We start from the raw sequence: 18,582 nt of genomic DNA, 5'->3' as shown, positions 1-18,582 counted from the left end.
CAGACTTGCACACAAACACTGTGCATACAGATCCCACTTACTCACACACAAATGCCATGCACACAGACTCCCTAGAGTCACACACAGGCCGTGCACACAGAACTCACTGACACACACATACATGTGCACACAGATCCTACTGACTCACACACAAACACTGTGCACACAGATCCTACTGACTCACACACAAACACTGTGCACACAGATCCTACTGACTCACACACAAACACTGTGCACACAGTCACACACAGGCTGTGCACACAGATCCCACTGACTCACACACAAACACTGTGCACACAGTCACACACAGGCTGTGCACACAGATCCCACTGACTCACACACGTCCTTGTCGTACAATGTCATCCTTGTCAAAGTGCAGTAGCAACTACAGTATTTATCTGAATTTTGGAAAGTGTTCAACATTCTCCAGATGGTGGTGATACTGCTGTCATTCATCTTCCAGGTGATTCCACAGATTGGTGAGCAGCAGACGTCCTGTCATCTCCTGGTCATCCACAGACATCAGGACACCACGTGAGTCATGTCCCACAGCTGCTGACACACCCATAAACAAACAAAAACAAAAAAGCACTTTACCTTGTTCACAATTATGTGTGTGCTTTGACTGACACACCCTGGACTACAGAAACTGCAAATATGAAAATAAGTAAAGTGGAAGAAAGCATTTAAATTGTCATCCACAGCACAGCTTCTAGGAACGAAAACAACAGTCAGTCACACAACCTGAAATAAGTCCAACTGTGCCCTTTCAAATCTTATCCAATTCTATTAATTCAGCATTACACACGTGCCACACGGTCTGGTCTTGACACCTTATCCAGTATATGAGCAGGCACAGCAGTGACAGTAGTTAAGAAACTCTCCCTCAGTGTTTTCAATTAAAGGAAGAAACAAGAAGATCAAACTAAATGAGGTGACCATCTGCTGTGGTCACAGTGACAAAACTAAAATCACAACACAAGATTGTCAGAAAATCCAACAGAAATGTTCCAGCTATTAACCATATCTATAATCTAATGGCTGAGTGATAGCACATCAGTCACTGATGCAGGAGATGTCCCATTGCTCATCCCAAACCTAAACTCAACTTTTCCCCAAGACGAGACCTCAACCAACAAAGAAGTTTCCAAATTCCAAAGTCCCAAAGTCCCAATGCTCTTTGCCAAATTACTCATACATGAAACAACATGAGTTCATTCCACAGCTGCTCAAAATCCAGAATTTTTTCAAGGCATTCCGATATTCATTAATGTCCTTAATATTTCAGTAATGTTTAAATCCAAAAAGTTGTGTTTGATCATTCCACACCATATGAACCTCACGTCAACATTCAGTGATGACTGAAAGGATCAATGGCGATGATTCATCCCTGATCATCAACCAAAGATGTCCAACATTCACAGATTCAAGCTTTTCAAACAGGACAGCTTTTTTATGCGTGTTGGGCCTCATCCAATATATTTGGATTCTTAGAATTTTCAGAGGCGTTAGATGAGAATCATATTGAAAGAATTAAAGAGATCTGGAACTCACTGGCTGATGATTTTATTTCCATTTAATGTTGTAATATAGTGCAATGCTACAACACCCTCGACTGTATGAGCATGTAATCAATGAAAGAATGTGTAGAAAGAATTTGACCTTTTGACCCCTTAGAATAAGTCAAGGTTACCCATCTTTGAACCTGTCCAAGGTCTGTGTCCCAAGAATGCTCCCTGTGAATTTGAAGACCCTGGCAGTAATAGGATGGTGAGCATAGACAGACAGACAGAAGGACAGATGGAAGCAAAGTCTTTGCAATACTCCATGACCATATTTTGGCCTTGAGCAAAAATGGCAGCATTAGAAACAGCAATGTTAACATCACAAATGATCCAAATCTGATCACACTGATTGGCTGTCCACTGTCTAAACAGTAAGTGACTAGATCCAACCTGTGTGTCCGTGTAGCAATGTTCATTTTCGGTCTGATGCCTCATTTCCACGTAATGCATGCGTGTGTAGCTATGACAACCAATTCCTTTCTATGAAAGCCTCCATGATGTCCATTGTATGTGTGAAACTCTTCCAGCAGGTTTTTTTTTTTTGGTCTGGAATTTACCTTGAGTGTGTTAAAAAAGACTTAACCTCTGGATTTTGGAGAGACCTTATGCATTGTGTGCCAAGAAGCTAGCTTTGTAAATCCAACAACTTTTGGAAAGCTAACAAGCTAGTGCCTTCGTTTCATTTGCTTGACCACTGACATTCTAATAGTTTTGTTGGAGAAGTGAAAACAAAGTACTTTAGTGACTTTGCACAATTTGAATATTAGTTATGTCTTGCAGCTATAAGAGACAAATTTGTCATATCCTGTTTTTGTTTCTATTGTGTTCCATGGACATTTTCTGCACAAATGGATGACAACACTCAATGGTGGATCATTGTATATTACAAACGTTGTCCATATGCTATTTGGAAAGGAGGCATTACCAACATCTAGATATAATCTGGACATGCTAAAAATCAGATTTGGGCTTGCAATCTGAACATGACCAATGGATTTACATCCATTTTAAATAAACCAAAATTAAATCTTTGGTTGTAACTGCTGCAATCTGCAGATGTGTTGTTCTGTTTTATATGACTGAAACTTTTTTATTTTCCGAACCTGGACTCTGAGCTTGTGATCAACATTGTTCTGTGTTTTCTGAAAACATCTCATTTTAAAAAAACAAACATATTTTTAACTAATGAAATCTGTTGTTTGTTGTGGAATATGATTCCAGCTCTAGTGAATACAACAACTGTGTTCGGGATCCAGACCTTGATAACCTTGTCGTTGCCAGAGGTGAGAAGACTTCCTGTGGTGGGCTCATAGTGCATGTAAACGATGTGGTGCTTGCTGTCGTGGAAGGTGGCTGTGGGCGCTCTCCTGGAAGACACACAGAGAAGATGTTGGTGTAGCAGGAGCTCTGGCAGGACAATGATGCAGTGTGCAGAGACTTGGGTTGCCAACCGTCGCTTGTAAAAAGGATTCATCCCATATTTAAGAAACAAAATGACCCATCAAACCGTTTAAAAGTCATTTCACACACACACAAAAAGGCAAAAAACATTGACCACGCCAAGAGGGGTGAGGGCAATCAGGCCGCCTCCCCTGCCAACAAGGTGCCCCTTGTTTATTTTACACGGAGTTGGCAACTCTAGCAGCCACAAAGGTGAACTGTAACTCACTCCTCCTCTGTGATGGACTGATGGCAGCCGTCGCATACTCGCACCTCAAACTCAAAGCCCATCAGGGGAATGGTGGAACGTTTGGATGAACATTTTCCACACACTGCCTGGCCACATTTCCTGCAGTGGTGCTGAGAAAAACAACACAACTTTAACATGTTACTGACACACTCTCCCAAACATTTGTTGTCAATGAACTTAATAAAAAGTATTTCCTTTGTATTCTGGTTGCTGGGTTCACTTCTTCATAATTTACCTTGTTGATCACTCTTGTCATCTGATTGGGGGGGTGGACTGGTTAAAAAAAGTAAAGGTTTTAAGTCTAGGTCAAATCTCTCCCCAATGCTTATATCCTGGGGATAATCACAATGGTTATTTTGAGGAACTGGTTACCTGTAGTTACTATTAAACACTAATATGAAGTTATATAATCCTTCATATTGGTGACATTTTATCTCATGACATGACCTTTGACTCTTGGTGAAATTGAAAGGTCAAAGTCAAGAAAATAACTGTTTGACTCAAACAATCTGCAGCCAACAGGGTGATCAGATGTCCCACTTTGACATGCGTGTTTTATAATCTGACAAATGGTCCATTGGTCAGATTATAATGAAAAGTGGATGATTTTGTTTGTGTTCAAGTTCTACACATATGAACAAATCTTCTCAGAGACTGATGTGGTCTTTGATATCATCCAGCAGAGGGCCATGGATGTTCTCTACTGCAAGAAAAGAACTGCATCTCTTCTTGCTTTTGTCAAAGAGAAGAGGTCAGAGGAGGCTTTCCAAGCTGTTTATGCCAAAGCAGCAGGTCTCACATCAGACCCACGAGATGAGCCCATGAGAACGTGCCGCCTCTCCCAATTCCAGGATCCCCGGGAGCACTACAGAAATCTATACATGGCCAGTCTTGATAATCTCATGGAGCAGATTCCTTTGTGTTTTTCAAATTTGGAAAGTTTGCGCCTCTTAGAATTAGTCAATCCAGGGAAGTGTTTCCATATGACGCATTCCAGAGTGACCTGAGATGTTCTGGCCAATACTTTGATTCAGGGAGACTGAGGTCTGAACTTTAAGATTCTGTATTCAAATCAGAGCTTACAGGGTAACCGGGGAAAGCTGTGTGATTTCTTGTTTTTTCTAAAAGAAGAGTTGGACTGTACAGTGCCTCAACTGTACAAACTGTTATCGTTAGTGGCAACAATTGTAGCTACATCTGCGGGTGCAGAAAGGAGCTTCTTCTGTTTAAAAAGGCTTAAGTCTTACACCTGCAACACAATGGGCCAAGGCCATCAAAGCAGCCTAGCTCTGCTGGCCTTTGAGAGGACACTGGTCAAGTCCCTGGAAAAGATGCCTACTTGATATGATAAGGTCACAGACCATTTTCTTGAAAAGGAACGGAGAGCAGAATTTATGTTTAAATAAATTGACATATGTTATGACAATGAGCTGAAAATGAGCTTCCCCTCCTTGAAAGACCAGCAGCCGCCACTGCTATCTTGTGGAATTTCAGATGTATAAAGACCAGAATAAAATGAAGAAAACTCACCATTTATTTCTTTCAGGGAAGTAAGTATCTTCCTTTTTGTACTAATCGCTGCAATATTTCAATACTTTCCACATTTCTGCAAGCTCAGTGCAACTTATCTAACTTAACTAAATCAGTTTCTTTTTTCCGTGCCTCACTAAAACTGCCCCTTTGCTGTACAAATTCTAGTTTTTGCAAATCATGTTCAAGTGTATTAATCTTACACAGTCTTGCTGTGAGGTAATAACACCACGGTCAAACAGAGGATTAGAATAAATCTGAAAAATAAATTTACAAAAGCCAACAGGTAATCAATACTTAAATAGCTTTTATGTCTATCAGAATAAAAGCTATAGTGTCTTGAGAAGGGGTTTACTGCTTTAATTAAATCTGTAAGACTAAAATCATTCATTAGACCTTGGAATGCCACTCTAGATCTCTACGCCCCTCCTTTATTGAGTCTACACGTTATAGTGCAGGAAGCAGTGACCTTTTGGTATTTCAAAAGTCATTAACTACTATATGATCAAAGATACCTGTCGCAGGCCAATCTTCTTACTGTCCCACATCTGTTTGAAGTTCCAAAAGAATGGCTGCTCACACTTCTGACAAGAATCACTGTCCAGCCATTCCGGGGTCTACACAAACACACAATTCAAAACATGTATTTGCAATGTGGCAGGCATGGTATCACAAACAGTGGCACAGCATACTGCAAGGAAACAAAACCTACAGCCTTTTCTTCCACAAGGCCACACAGCGCAAAATGTGTCACCAAAGCAGAAAAATGAGTCCTTCATAGAAATGTAAATGGAGACAGTCTTGTCCTGTCACAATAACTGTTTCTGCTGAATGATATAATCAAAGAGTATAGAACCCAAGACGCCAAGCTCTGAAGCAGGACCGATGGGACCCAATGGGTCAGGCCAGGTTCTGACAGATATTTTGAAATGACAATCGGGTTCGGTTCCGGTCACATCAGCACCAAGATACTGAACTTAATGTCATAGCCCTGGTTCTCTCAGCCACTCATAACAAATGACATGTTGCTGTTGTTGTTAACAGTGTAATTTTAGTTTGTTTTTTGTTTTTTGTTTTTCTTGGTGGATCATTAATGGGATTTATTTTCATCACGAGCAGAATGCTGAAGAGATGACGGATGGCTGTGGTGAACTTGGATCGCACAGGTGTCAACCTGACTCCAGAAAGGGCAAAGAGGGTGCAGGACAAAAGTATGGAGAAAACCTTCTGACCTGTCAGTCAGGCAACACTTTCCACATACAGTGCATCAGGTAAGTATTCAAGGCACTTCAATTTTCCACATTTTGTGCTGACAACATGAAAAGAACTTTTTTTTATTTATTTTTGCAAATTTATTCAAAATTAAAAAAAACAAACAAACTAAGAAATCACATGTACATGAATATTCACCCCCAATTTGCTCAATACTTTGTTGATGCACCTTTGGCATCAACTACTTCTCTGTAACCACCAACTCAGGTGACTTCATTGATGAACTCATCCTGTCTGCTGTTAATCAGTGAAATCACTTGGTGGAGTTGGTAGTTACAGAGAAGCCTGCACCCTCTTTGCCCTTTCTGGAGTCAGGTTGACACCTACGCTGACTATTAATAAATGGAGCCCAGTGATGCTGACAAACTAATTGCAGAAAAGACTATTAGCTTTTAAAATAAGTTATTTTTTTCTTCTTGTCAGTGGCATGACAAAGCAGGACTGCATTTATTCACAAGCAAGTTCCACAATAAGGAATTAAAGTATTTCCAGATGTCGTCTTCCAAAACATCTTAGGTGGATAACAGTTTTCTTCAGGCTGTGATGATGACTCCCAGGTGAAAGGATGGAACAGGTCAAATTAAAAAAACAACAACAACAAAAAACCTTTATTTACTCTGTGTGCTGCAACAGGTCTGCTTCACATGATGCAAACTTAATTTTTGCTAATTAAAAAAAAAACACAAGAGCTAACAGCTATCTTCCTCTTCACGTGCCGGGGATTAGTTTAGGATGGAAATAAAGAGTTTAACGGCATCAAGTTCGGGTTGCGTTTGGACAGAAATATGAGGCCCAAACTGCACTCGAGATTGTTGAGCCAATGCAAAGCAAAGCAAATGCAAAGTAAAGTGCAATATTTCAATGTCAGCTTTGATTTCTAAGGAAGTTTCACAATGCTGTCAATACATCAAATAGCGTTGGGGGCTTATTATGAACGTGTAAAGGCTACCTGTGTATTAATGTACTTATTTTACTTCATCAAAGTATCAAAATATGAGGAGAAGAGAAAACAAAAAGTTCACCTGTAGCAGTTGCAGTGGCTTCTTTCGACAGTGACATCATATGGTCTGACTATAGACTGTATGGGTCTAACGGATTTTCATCAGTCCAACACGGCGGCGGCAAAATGTTTCCACAAGCCAATCTGTTGCAAGGGGACACTCTACTGATCTTCGCCTCTTGGCCCATTTCTTTCGCATCTCTTGCTGATGTTGTAAATCACATAAAACCTACAAGTTGTCCTTCAGATGTTGTTCCAGCTAAGGTGCTGAAGGAGGTTTTTAATACTGTTGGGGCAGGTCTCCTAACTTTTATCAATGCTCAGGGTCTGTTCCAGCTGCTTTTAAACATGCTGTGGTTCGACCTCTTCTTAAAAAACCTCACCTGGACTCATCAGTTTTATCCAATTTTAGACCTGTCTCTCATCTGCCATTTCTATCTAAAGTTTTAGAAAAGGTTGTCTTTTTACAGTTACAATCATTTTTAGAAGACAATCTCATCCTTGAAAAATTCCAATCTGGGTTTAGATCGCGACACAGCACTGAGTCAGCACTTTTAAAAGTTCATAATGACATCACTTTGTCGGTGGATGCAGGGAATCCTGCTGTGCTGGTTCTGTTGGACCTCACAGCAGCCTTTGATACTGTGGATCACACAGTACTTGTTTCCCGGTTAGAACATTTTATTGGCATTCATGTTACTGCACTTAAGTGGTTTAGATCATATTTGGCTGAAAGGAGCTTTTCTGTTATGATTGGGGACCTCTCCTCATCAACTGTTCATCTGTCTTGTGGGGTGCCGCAGGGTTCTGTCCTTGGGCCGATTTTATTTTCTTTGTACATTCTGCCATTGGGGTCAATTAATACCCAGCACAACCTGTCCTTTCATTGTTATGCAGATGATATGCAAATCTATCTATCTGGCTGTGAGGACGAATGGGAGTGATGCTTTGTCATCATTATTTAATTGTATTCGTGATGTAAAGCAGTGGCTGTCCCAAAACTTCCTTTACCTGAATGATGGTAAAACTGAGATCATGGTGTTTGAGCGCTCTAGCATACCAAATGTGGTAACACCAAATTCTGGTGCTTTGGCTAACTATGTAAAACCAGCTGTCAAGAATTTGGGAGTGATATTTGACAGCTGTTTGAGGTTCGATCAACAGATAAATTCTGTTGTCAAAGCTAGTTTTTTCCAACTTCGCCTTTTGGCTAAAATAAAGCACTTCCTCAGTAGACGTGATCTTGAGATGGCCATTCATGCTTTCATCAGCTCCAGACTTGATTATTGTAATGCACTTTATTCGGGCATTAATCAGTCGTCTCTTGCACATCTCCAGTTGGTGCAGAATGCTGTTGCTCGTCTTTTAACAAACACTTTTAGGCGTGAGCATATTACGCCCGTCCTGTACTCACTCCACTGGCTTCCAGTTCGTTTTAGAATTGATTTAAAAATTTTAATGTTTGTTTTTAAAGCTATTTATGGCCTTGCACCTCCCTACTTGTCTGAAATTTTTAACTCTGCGCACCTACAGTAGGACATTAAGGGCGTCTGGCCAGCTTTACTTAGATGTTCCAAGGTCAAGATATAAACGCTGGGGTGATCATGCTTTCGCGGTAGCTGGCCCCAGACTGTGGAATGAGCTACCTCTTGAGTTACGTACTATTCCTGACCTAGCACTTTTTAAATCTAAGTTAAAGACTTATTTATTTAAACTGGCTTTTAACACTTAGTGGGGAGGTGACATGTTTTGTTATTTTTATGTTCTTTTTTATGTGTTGTTTTCAAATTTTATATGTGTTTTGTGTTTTTAATGTTAAGCACTTTGGACACCAGTCGGTGCTGTAAAGCGCTTTATAAATAAATGTTGATTGATTTATTGATTGATTGGTATTTATTCTCTTTGATATAATGTCCCAGAATTAAGATGCACATTATTGCATATTAACAGTTTCATACCACCGATTATGCAAAGTTCACCCTTAAAAAAAGGCCATTTTTTAGGAATATGCAGAGATTGGAATTGGAATGTGGAAAAAACATCAAAATATCTAAAATAAAACCTATCCATCCATCCATCCATTTTCTTCCGCTTTATCCGGAGTCGGGTCGCGGGGGCAGCAGCTCAAGCAAAGCCGCCCAGACCTCCCGATCCACACACACCTTCCCCAGCTCCTCCGGGGGAACCAAATGAAAACAAATAAAACTGACTCTGGAATTGGCTTTTAAACAAAAACAAACAGGTTTTTTTTAATAAATAATAAAAATCAACATTTTGGCTCATTTGCATTAATTGGCTTCGCTTAGCATAAACACAACTGTTGCCATGCCAGAGCTGTGAGGTGCCACTTTGAAACAAAGTCATTGTCAAAAACACCTTGAACAGCACGTTATCACCTGGTTCATGGTCGCTGTCACGTTACGCATCACGAGGTGGAGCTGACTAAGCCCCACCCATTGTGCAACTTCGACACACAGCAGAGGAGATCGAGAGCAGCAGCATGACCAGTAATGCCTGCGAAATGCGCCAAATCTTTAAAGTTGGTGAAACCCTGCTGTTTCCTGTATTAACAGGTAGCTAAAATATTGGTATCATTCTTATGTAAACAATCACACATGTAAACACAGCGGGCAACACAAAGCTCAACAAAAATGATTGCGGTCCTGTCCACATATCGTATGACAAGCCAATAAAGTTACAACTAAAGAACAATTAAACACAGAATCAGAGACTATTTGGGCAAAGCTACAACCTGCATGCCGAATGTGGTAACATCAAACTTTGGTGCTTTGGCTAATTATGTAAAACCAGCAATCAGGAACTTGGGAGTGATATTTGATAGATGGTTGAGGTTCAATCAACAGATAAACTGTTGTCAAAGCAGGTTTTTCCACCTACGTCTTCTGGCTAAAGTAAAGCCTTTTTTCAGTAGATGTGAACTTGAGATAGCCATTCATGCTTTCATCAGCTCCAGACTTGATAACTGTAATGACCTTTATGCTGGTATTAGCCAGTCATCTCTTGCACACCTCCTACTTGTGCAAAATGCTGATGCTTTTAACGAATACTTCCAGACATGAGCATATTACACCTGTACTGTGCTCACTCCACTGGCTTCCAGTTTGTTTTTAAATTGATTTTAAGATTTTAATGTTTGTTTTTAAGGGTATTAATGGCATTGCACCTTCCTACCTGTCTGAAAATTTAATTCTCCACCATTACAGTAGGACATTACGGGCAGCTGGTCAGCTTTGCTTAGATGTTCAAGGTCAAAATACAAACACTGGGGTGATCGTGCTTTTGTGATAGCTGGCCCCGGATAGTGGAACAAGATACCTCCTGAATACACTTTTTTAAATTGAAGCTTAAGACTTATTTATTTAAACTGGCTTTTAATACCTGGTGGTGCTGTGATATGTTTTGTTTTTATGTGCCATTTTGAGTTTACTGTAAAGGACTTTGGACACGCCTGGCTGCTATAAAGGGCTTTATAAATAAATATTGACTGATTGATTGAAGCAGTAACAAGGTTTTATACTGTTGATGATGACTCACTTCCAGTAGATTAAAAATGGAAGATATAGTTTATAGAAACCAGCTAACGTATTGTTAATATTTTTTATAACCTCGACATACCAAATCTTTGTGTGAGATTTGAAACGGTAACATTTCAACCACAAACCTATAGCCATACACGAAATACACTAAAGCCATACAGCAACAGTAAACACCGTGTGCCAAAATATAAAAATCTTAAAAATCCTGAATTTGCCAAAATATAAAAATCTTAAAAATCCTGAATTTTTTTCAGTCAACAATGTGAGACCTGCATTTTTATAACAAAAATGTCACTTTATTCAGCCAGCATGGATCTCAATCTCTGTTTGAGGCACTCTGATTGTGTATGTGAATAAGCAGAACAGTGAGCTCATCTACTTTCTCCTGGGAAAGCACAAACATCTGGAGAATTGTGCTCATACAGTCATTAACACACGTGGCTGAAACCAAAGCTGTCGAGAGTTATTTCAAAATAAACAGTCTACATAACAATCAGCCACTTAAAGGACAAAACAAGTCCTATAAGAATTTCTGATGTATTCCTTAAGCTGGTGTCAACTTTTAAGCCTCTTTCGTAAGTGCCTCTTAAAATAAATATTACTTACTTTAATGTGAATTTCGTTGCTCAGTTATTTTAATGCCAGGCTAACATTTAAACTAAAATTAAAACACAATGCAGATTGTTATATTTTGCTGAGAGTGGCGGGCAACTTTACTGCAGCCGAGTCAAAATGACTGGACTGGGCAGCAGACCGCAACGGTCAGTAAGTTTCTGCAGGCTGGTTTGTTCTAAGACTCACTGTTCACTGAACTCTTCAGATCCCCTCTGGAAATGTAATATACGTACATCCATCATCCCATAAAGAACATCTTGCATTCTTCAGCAGAAGATACTTTTCATATAATAACAAGTACATTGATCTTTGTGAAAAAGTCTTGTTATAACCACAGACATCAGCACATACAGTACCGCTGTGTGCATGCCCATGTAACAAGGTGTAATCCAGATTGAAACATGTTCCTACCCGATCCTCTTTTTTTCTGACCTGGTACTGCATTGGTCTTGAGAGTGTGAAGTCTGGTGATTGAACCCCACCGGAGCCACAAAGAGGGATATATTTCCCAGTTACAAGTGGCATTATTGGCAAGATACCAGTTACAGGTGAAGGTTGGCTGATCTGGTAAGAACACTGGACTCGTGTGCGAGACGTTTGGTGTTCAAATCTCACCAGAGTCACAAAGATATGTCTCTCAGACACACCCAAAAGTTCTTGCGCCACAAGCTCTGTTTAGAATCATTTATAGTCTGAACTGGCCTGCTGTATTATACAAATAAGATTTCCCATTTGTGCAATAAAAGAATATTTGCATGAGTTGAAAAAGTGGAACATACCATTCCAGTCGGCTGTGCCTTGTGGAACCAAGTTACAATCAAATGTGTACAAACTGTCAGAACACAAAAACCACAAGGCTGATTCAAGCTGTCTGCACGGTGAAATCATCTGCTAATCTGGTGACTTTTAATGCAACTGCTGTGAAAATATATTTTAGAAACAAATTCAGCATAGAACACAGTTTGTCAAGCATGTTGACTTCTCTCTCAGGAGTCACGCAAACATATAAAACCATTTCCTGCTCATCACCTCCTAGTTACCACTCAGCAGGTTCATGAAACACCAACAATCCTCCCCTCACCTCTTGTCGAGTAACGTCCATGTTCCAGATGACAATGATACCGTCCGAGCTGCAGGAGATGAGCTGCCGTGTGTGCGAAGCATAGCACAAACCCTGAACTTTGTCACTGCAATGGACACAAAGACATGTATTGGTCTTAAATAAAGTAGCGGTTCAAAGACTTACTTCCCATGTACACATGGTCTCACTGTTTCTACACACATCTTATTCAAGAGATCAGAGCCCAAAAGATCCAAGATCAACTGGGTATCCACCTGAATACAGTTTATGCAATTCCTCAAACCCAAATAAAGATGCAACGAGACAAGCTGGAGTAAATAATCTGAGATGACTGCAGTCATTGATACACACCGTATATAAACACATAGACCAAGGTCAGGAACTCTGTGACTGGAGGAACAGTGAAACAGTGCATGCAAATTTTCAGCTCCTGGCACATTTATTTCAGCTGCTGAAATTTATTTCAACTGCTGACACATTTATTGAAAGTATTCAGGAAACAGTACAAAAGCTGCAAAAACAAGAAAAGTAAGAAAGCAGGTTTCACATTAAACAGATTTGGGTCATTTAGCCAAATGACGCCAAAACAATATTCAGCATATGACAACATTGTTTTACTACCCTGTCACTAACCACCATATTACGGAATACAAAACTGTCAGAGAATGCCTGCGAGTAGCAGAAGAGGCCACACATGAAGTAGGTCAAGAGTATGTCATTACATCCTTCGACAGACATGGGGGTTTGTATGAAGGCAAACCCTCTGACCTGAACAAGAAAACTAGGCACATAACTCAAAATGTAGTCAATTCTACGTAAAGACATTCATTCATTTGGTGTCTTATATGTCCCATTTGCTTAAAAGATGATGATTTGGTAATTCTTTATGTTGTGCAGAAAAAAATATCAGATAATAATCAGATTTTTTTTTTTTCTTGGTAGGGTAGGTCAATAAAAGTGCTCATATTTCCTAGTGATTCCCAGTATTTTTACTGTTGCCAGTTATTTTTGTAATGTAGACATCCTAAGATTTCTAATGATACTAACTTTATAGAGTTGGGGGAGTGCACGCGGGACCATGCTGGCCCATGTCCTGTCTGTGATGGGTGCTGGTTGAGACCACCACAAACTGGCTCTGCTTCCGGAACAACGTCTGTGTGATGTGCATCAGCTGCACAGTCACTGCTGAGCCTCGACTCCTGACAAATTCAGTTATATAAATCCATATACATCAGTTCACTTTCTAATCCTATGCAAATTTTATTCAGTATTTATATATAGTAGTGTTCTGTTACAATCACGGAACTTTCCGCAGCTCTGAGTCACATTTTCTGAATATGCTCTCTACAGCAACAGCAGCATGAGGTTTGGGTGTACAAAGTGCCCGTGCTTTAACAGAGAACACCTTACTTAGCACATTTTACTTTGCAACAGCCTCCGAGAGGATAGTTTGCAAAGTCGATGTCCAGAGAGGCTCAGTGACGCTGCAGTAGTGAAGCATCATGTTCTAGCACAGTGAAGTACTGAGGACAGACTTTCTGACAACATAAAGGGAACAGAAAGAACACTGGGACATGTCGTTTCTGTGTAGGCTCTCAGTTGTCCAGGTGGTTTCCATAGTAGAGAAGCTTGAATCTTCGACTGGACTGGGTTGCTTGACACAAGGACGTTTCGCTTCAAATCGCAGAAGCTTCCTCAGCTAAAATTCTTGCTCTGGTAGTCTGACTTCTGTCTTGACTCTACAAGAGTCAAGAAGCCACAAAAGCTGGAGCAAAAGCAAGAGTCAAGACAGTGTAAAACTCCAGCTTTTGTGGCTTCTGTTTATTCTTCTCTACAAGAGTCAAGACAGAAGTTAGACTACCAGAGCAAGAATTTTAGCTGAGGAAGCTTCTGCGATTTAAAGCGAAACGTCCTCGTGTCAAGCAACCCAGTCCAGTCGAAGATTCAAGCTTCTCTACTACTGGGACATGTCGTTTCACTGCCTTAAGATAATCATTCAATCAGGCCCATAAGTATTTGGACACTGACATTTTCCTCTGCACACCAATATAGTTATTCATTTTCTATACCTGCTTATGCCAATTAAAGGTCACGAGAGAGGTGGAGCCCGTCGCCACTGTGTTCAGCTTAAAAACTGTTAATTAACAACAGCCTCACGGAGCTCCAACAGGTTTAAACTACTCTAAAAATGTTTGATTTGTGATGTTATGCAGATTTTAATGTTCAGTGGACAGATTTAAAAATTAAATGGTCCTAGATCCAATAACATAATTGTCAGGCTCCCGCCCATGATGGGTTCATGTCCTAAGTTTTTGGTTCTTCAGGTTCTGAATCTTCTGTGTTTTATTCATATCATGTCAGGTTGCCATGGTCTTGCTTCGGTTGTGATTGGTTTTGTTTCTTTTAGTCTCTGTGTATCTTTTCTTTGCCACGTATTTACTTTTGCTTTATTGGTTATTATTTGCTTTCACTCTTGGTCCCTTAGTTGCTTTACTCTTAGTTTCATTCTGTTTATCACATTTATTATATTATGCTTTAGTCACAGGCTTTTGTTATTTATCTGCAGTGCTTTATATCTGATTATGTTCCATTTGTTATTTATTGCATTTTCTGTTTTTCAGTTATCTTGTTTTATTAATTGCATTATTCTGTAGTCACCGGGTTTGTTTATTCTCTGTTTATCAGTAGTTTATTTTGCTCATCTTATATGTGATTTTAGTTATGCTATAATGTCGGGTTTTGTTTTCAGTTCTTATGTTCATGCTCTGTCCTGGTCATAGTTGTATTTTATTCTGTTCATGGTTTCTGTTATTGCCTTTGATTGCCCCTGCACCAGCTCTTGTGTCTTTGTCTCCCACACTTTGATTCTGTTTGCTTTGCATTTTCATTCACTCCTGCTCTTGCACCTTTGTCTCTTTCATCACTCCACTCTGTTTTCCTGCCTTCACTATCTTGTCCCATGCATACAGTATCTCTGTTCACTAGTCACACCCCCTTCCAGAACTTTCACTGACACTTGCATCTTGTTTCACTAATTACACCACCAGTTATTTAAGCCCTCACAGTCTCACAGCTCACTGCCAGATCGTTGACTTTGTGTCACTTTCCAGCCTCCGCCCCGTGCCTTGTTTTGTCCTGTTGTCCTTGTCGGTATTTTGACTTTGCCTGTTTTTGACCTCAAGACTGGCTTGCCTCTGATTGCCCTTACGCTGTGTATTTTGGCCTGTGCCTGTTTTTTGACTACGCCTCAGTCTCTCGTCTGCCTGCTACCTCTGCCACACTGCTGGACCACACGTGTACCAACCACCTGCCTGTTGAACCAATTAAACCCCTTTTTGAACTCTATCGGTCATGTGATTTTGCAGTTGTGTCCGTACAGTTTGTGCCACGCCTGATAATAATTAAAGAGGTCATATTGAGACAAATTATTTTCATTTCAATTTCGAAATATTTTCACATTTCTCTTTTTTCAATCTCCATATTTCAAAAGTTATTGCTTTGTTGCCAGTTCCCCTTTTGATCTTTATTAATTTTCTCTCTTTTTTTTTTTTTTTTTTTTTTTTACAAATTTTATTTTCTCAATTTTGATACTTGAAATCAATGAAATATGGAGACCAGTCACCCATAAATATTTAACAATAATATATAATATTGTGAAAAGATAGATGGATGGATTCATTTGGTAAAATTCATACATGTAAAATACAATACATAAATAGCACAGAGGATAGTAAGTCCCTTCGGCTGCTCCCTTGTTTGCACTCGGGGTCGCCACAGCAAATCCAAGGTGGATCTGCATGTTGATTTGGCACAGGTTTTACGCCGGATGCCCTTCCTGACGCAACTCCACATTACATGGAGAAATGTGGCAGGGGTGGGATTCGAACCCAGAGCCTTCCGAACTGAAACCAAGCGCATTAACCACTTGGCCACCACCCCTATAAATAGCACAGAGGATAAAACATAAAATTATAAAATACACATATTTCCAATGTGGTCCTCTGACCACACTGATTGATTGAATATAATCAATATATATCAGACGTGACGTGTCAAACAACAGACGTGCTATACTGTTTACACAGTTTGTGTAAACAGTGTAACATATGCACATATAATCAATGTCAAACAACATTATAAGTTCAACAGCCAACATTGTTTGAGGCAGTACTGTGATGCTTCTTGTTATATATACTGTTCAAATTGTATAAATTGAGAAAAAAAATGTCTATAGCTGCCCACACTTTTCCCTCTCTTTTTAAGAGGGAAAGACCAAAGGGAAGACGGAGTATGGCGAACACCTCAAAGTGGTTGACAGGTATGCAATCCCCTAATTGATCCATTACCCAGGTGTCACAATGTCGACAAGGGGTTGGATTTTGACATCCAACACATGTACTGAGTACCCATCGGATTCTCATTTGCTATTATTACATAATGTAACAACTTCAGCAAAGGTATTGTATCAAATTTTGCTAAAAGCTTGGTGATACCCAAACGGAAACCATTCGCAAGATTCAGCAGGGTTCTGGTGATGATGAGAAAGAGTGGCATAACTGCTTCAAAAATGGGTGCACATCAGTGGCAAGCGAAGCATGGTCTGATAGGCCACCCATAAGCCAAAATGACCAAGTGACTGACACAGTACAGACTTTGGTCGTGGATGACCATCCAAGAACTTGCAGGTGAAGTGAGGATAAGCAAAGGTTTGATACATTTTATTTTGATGTAGGATTTGTTTATGCGGAGAGTGTCAGGAAAATTTGTGCCAAAGCTGCTAACGGCAGAGCAGAAGCAACTGTGTCTAGAAGTCTTACAGGACATGCTGGAATGCGCAAACAGTGACCCCAACCTCCTGAACACTTCATCACTAGCGATGGGTCATGGATTTATGGGTGTGAACCAGAAACCAAATTTCAGTCATCGCAATGTAAACATCCAACATCGCCGAGGCCAAAGAAAGCACGGTCATGTTAACCTTTTTTTGTTTGAATCCTGTGGGGTGGTGCATCATGAGTAAGCACCAAAAGGCCAAAATATTAATAAAACATATTATCAGGAGGTCTGACATCACCTTCATGATGCTGTGCGCTGCAACAGCCAGATCTGTGGGTGGCAGAAACTTGGCAGCGCCATCATGACAATGCACCCACCCATTCTGCTCAGATGATTCAGGCTTCCCTGGCCAAACACAACATTCCTCTGATTCATCAGGCTCTGTACTCTCCTGACATGGCTCCGTCTGATTTCTGGCTAGTCCCCAAGGTCAAAATGACAGTAAAGCCCCATTTCCACTGAGCGGTCTGTGTGTTTGATGTAAATGAAGTCCAAGACATATTCAATGACTTGGAAATGTTTATGATCCATCTCCTGACCTGTCTCAAGAAAATTGGCTGGAACAGTGATGATCTACTACTAATATATGAAGGTATAGACATTAATTGTCATGTATATATTTTATGTTTGTTTGGCTTTTTTTTAACTGTATAAAAGCATTTTGTTTCTGATTACACTTTCTGATTACACTAAACTGGCTTGTTTCCATTTATTTGTGAATATCTTTTAAATTCTTTACTTAAAATTCAGGAATGTTGTAAATTCTGAGCAGAAGTGTATGTGACTGCTTTTTAGTTTGAAAAAGGTTTCTTATCTGCCTTAGATACCTCAGCATCATACTGAGATACAACTGAAGAAGACAACAGAGTCACAGTCTGTTGCAGAAGCAGTTTCCTCATTGTTGAGTTGCTGAGTGTTTGGCCAAAACAAATTTGCAGTCACATATATAAGACTCTTCTGTGATGGTCACACAGGAACTGTCTGCATATGCACAATGATGGCACAATCACTAGTGTGATGGTGTGTAATCTCTTGTGCAGCAGTCCCTTTGCAGCCATCATAGAAGTGTCTTATATATGTGACCTTTTATAACCAGACATGACGTGTCTCCCACAAAACGTGTGCCACTGTCATGCATATGTGCTATAAACGAATGTCAGAAAACTGATGTACCATCCCAAATGAACAATTCCACTGGTGCACCACTGTGGCACAGCCGTAGCACGTTTCTCTGAAACCACTTGCAATCTATGGAGTTGCTGGAGTTTCAGAGAGAGTTTTTGACATTCAGGGTGTGAACCCCATTTCTTCTGCGATAGTCGAGCAAATGTTGCACACTCGCATGCAGCATTTTTTTGTGAATTATTTGTGGTGGTTGTATCCACCAATGTCTTTCAGCTGTCCCCAGATGCTCAGGGTCACCACAGAGGATCCAG

At 40.1% G+C, this 18,582-nt stretch overlaps 1 protein-coding gene across 2 annotated transcripts in view; it reads right to left on the bottom strand.

Moving 5' to 3' along the window:
- Positions 1-455: 455 nt before the first annotated feature.
- The window catches only part of wdfy2 (WD repeat and FYVE domain containing 2), a 73,967-nt gene continuing 55,840 nt past the window's right edge, over positions 456-18,582 (bottom strand). For both annotated transcript variants that reach the window (XM_034186173.1, XM_034186174.1), the window contains 5 exons: positions 12,311-12,416; positions 5,301-5,402; positions 3,235-3,365; positions 2,824-2,932; positions 456-552 (listed from right to left, as the gene is read on the bottom strand). In XM_034186173.1, the coding sequence (XP_034042064.1) occupies positions 523-552; positions 2,824-2,932; positions 3,235-3,365; positions 5,301-5,402; positions 12,311-12,416 (478 nt within the window). In that variant the 3' untranslated portion in view covers positions 456-522. The remainder of the gene's footprint in view (positions 553-2,823; positions 2,933-3,234; positions 3,366-5,300; positions 5,403-12,310; positions 12,417-18,582) is intronic.

This window comes from Thalassophryne amazonica, chromosome 14 (assembly GCF_902500255.1).
Source record: "Thalassophryne amazonica chromosome 14, fThaAma1.1, whole genome shotgun sequence".
Classification (NCBI taxonomy): Eukaryota; Metazoa; Chordata; class Actinopteri; order Batrachoidiformes; family Batrachoididae; genus Thalassophryne; species Thalassophryne amazonica.
Note: the sequence above shows the minus strand (reverse complement) of the source record. Positions and strands in the feature narration are given on the sequence as shown.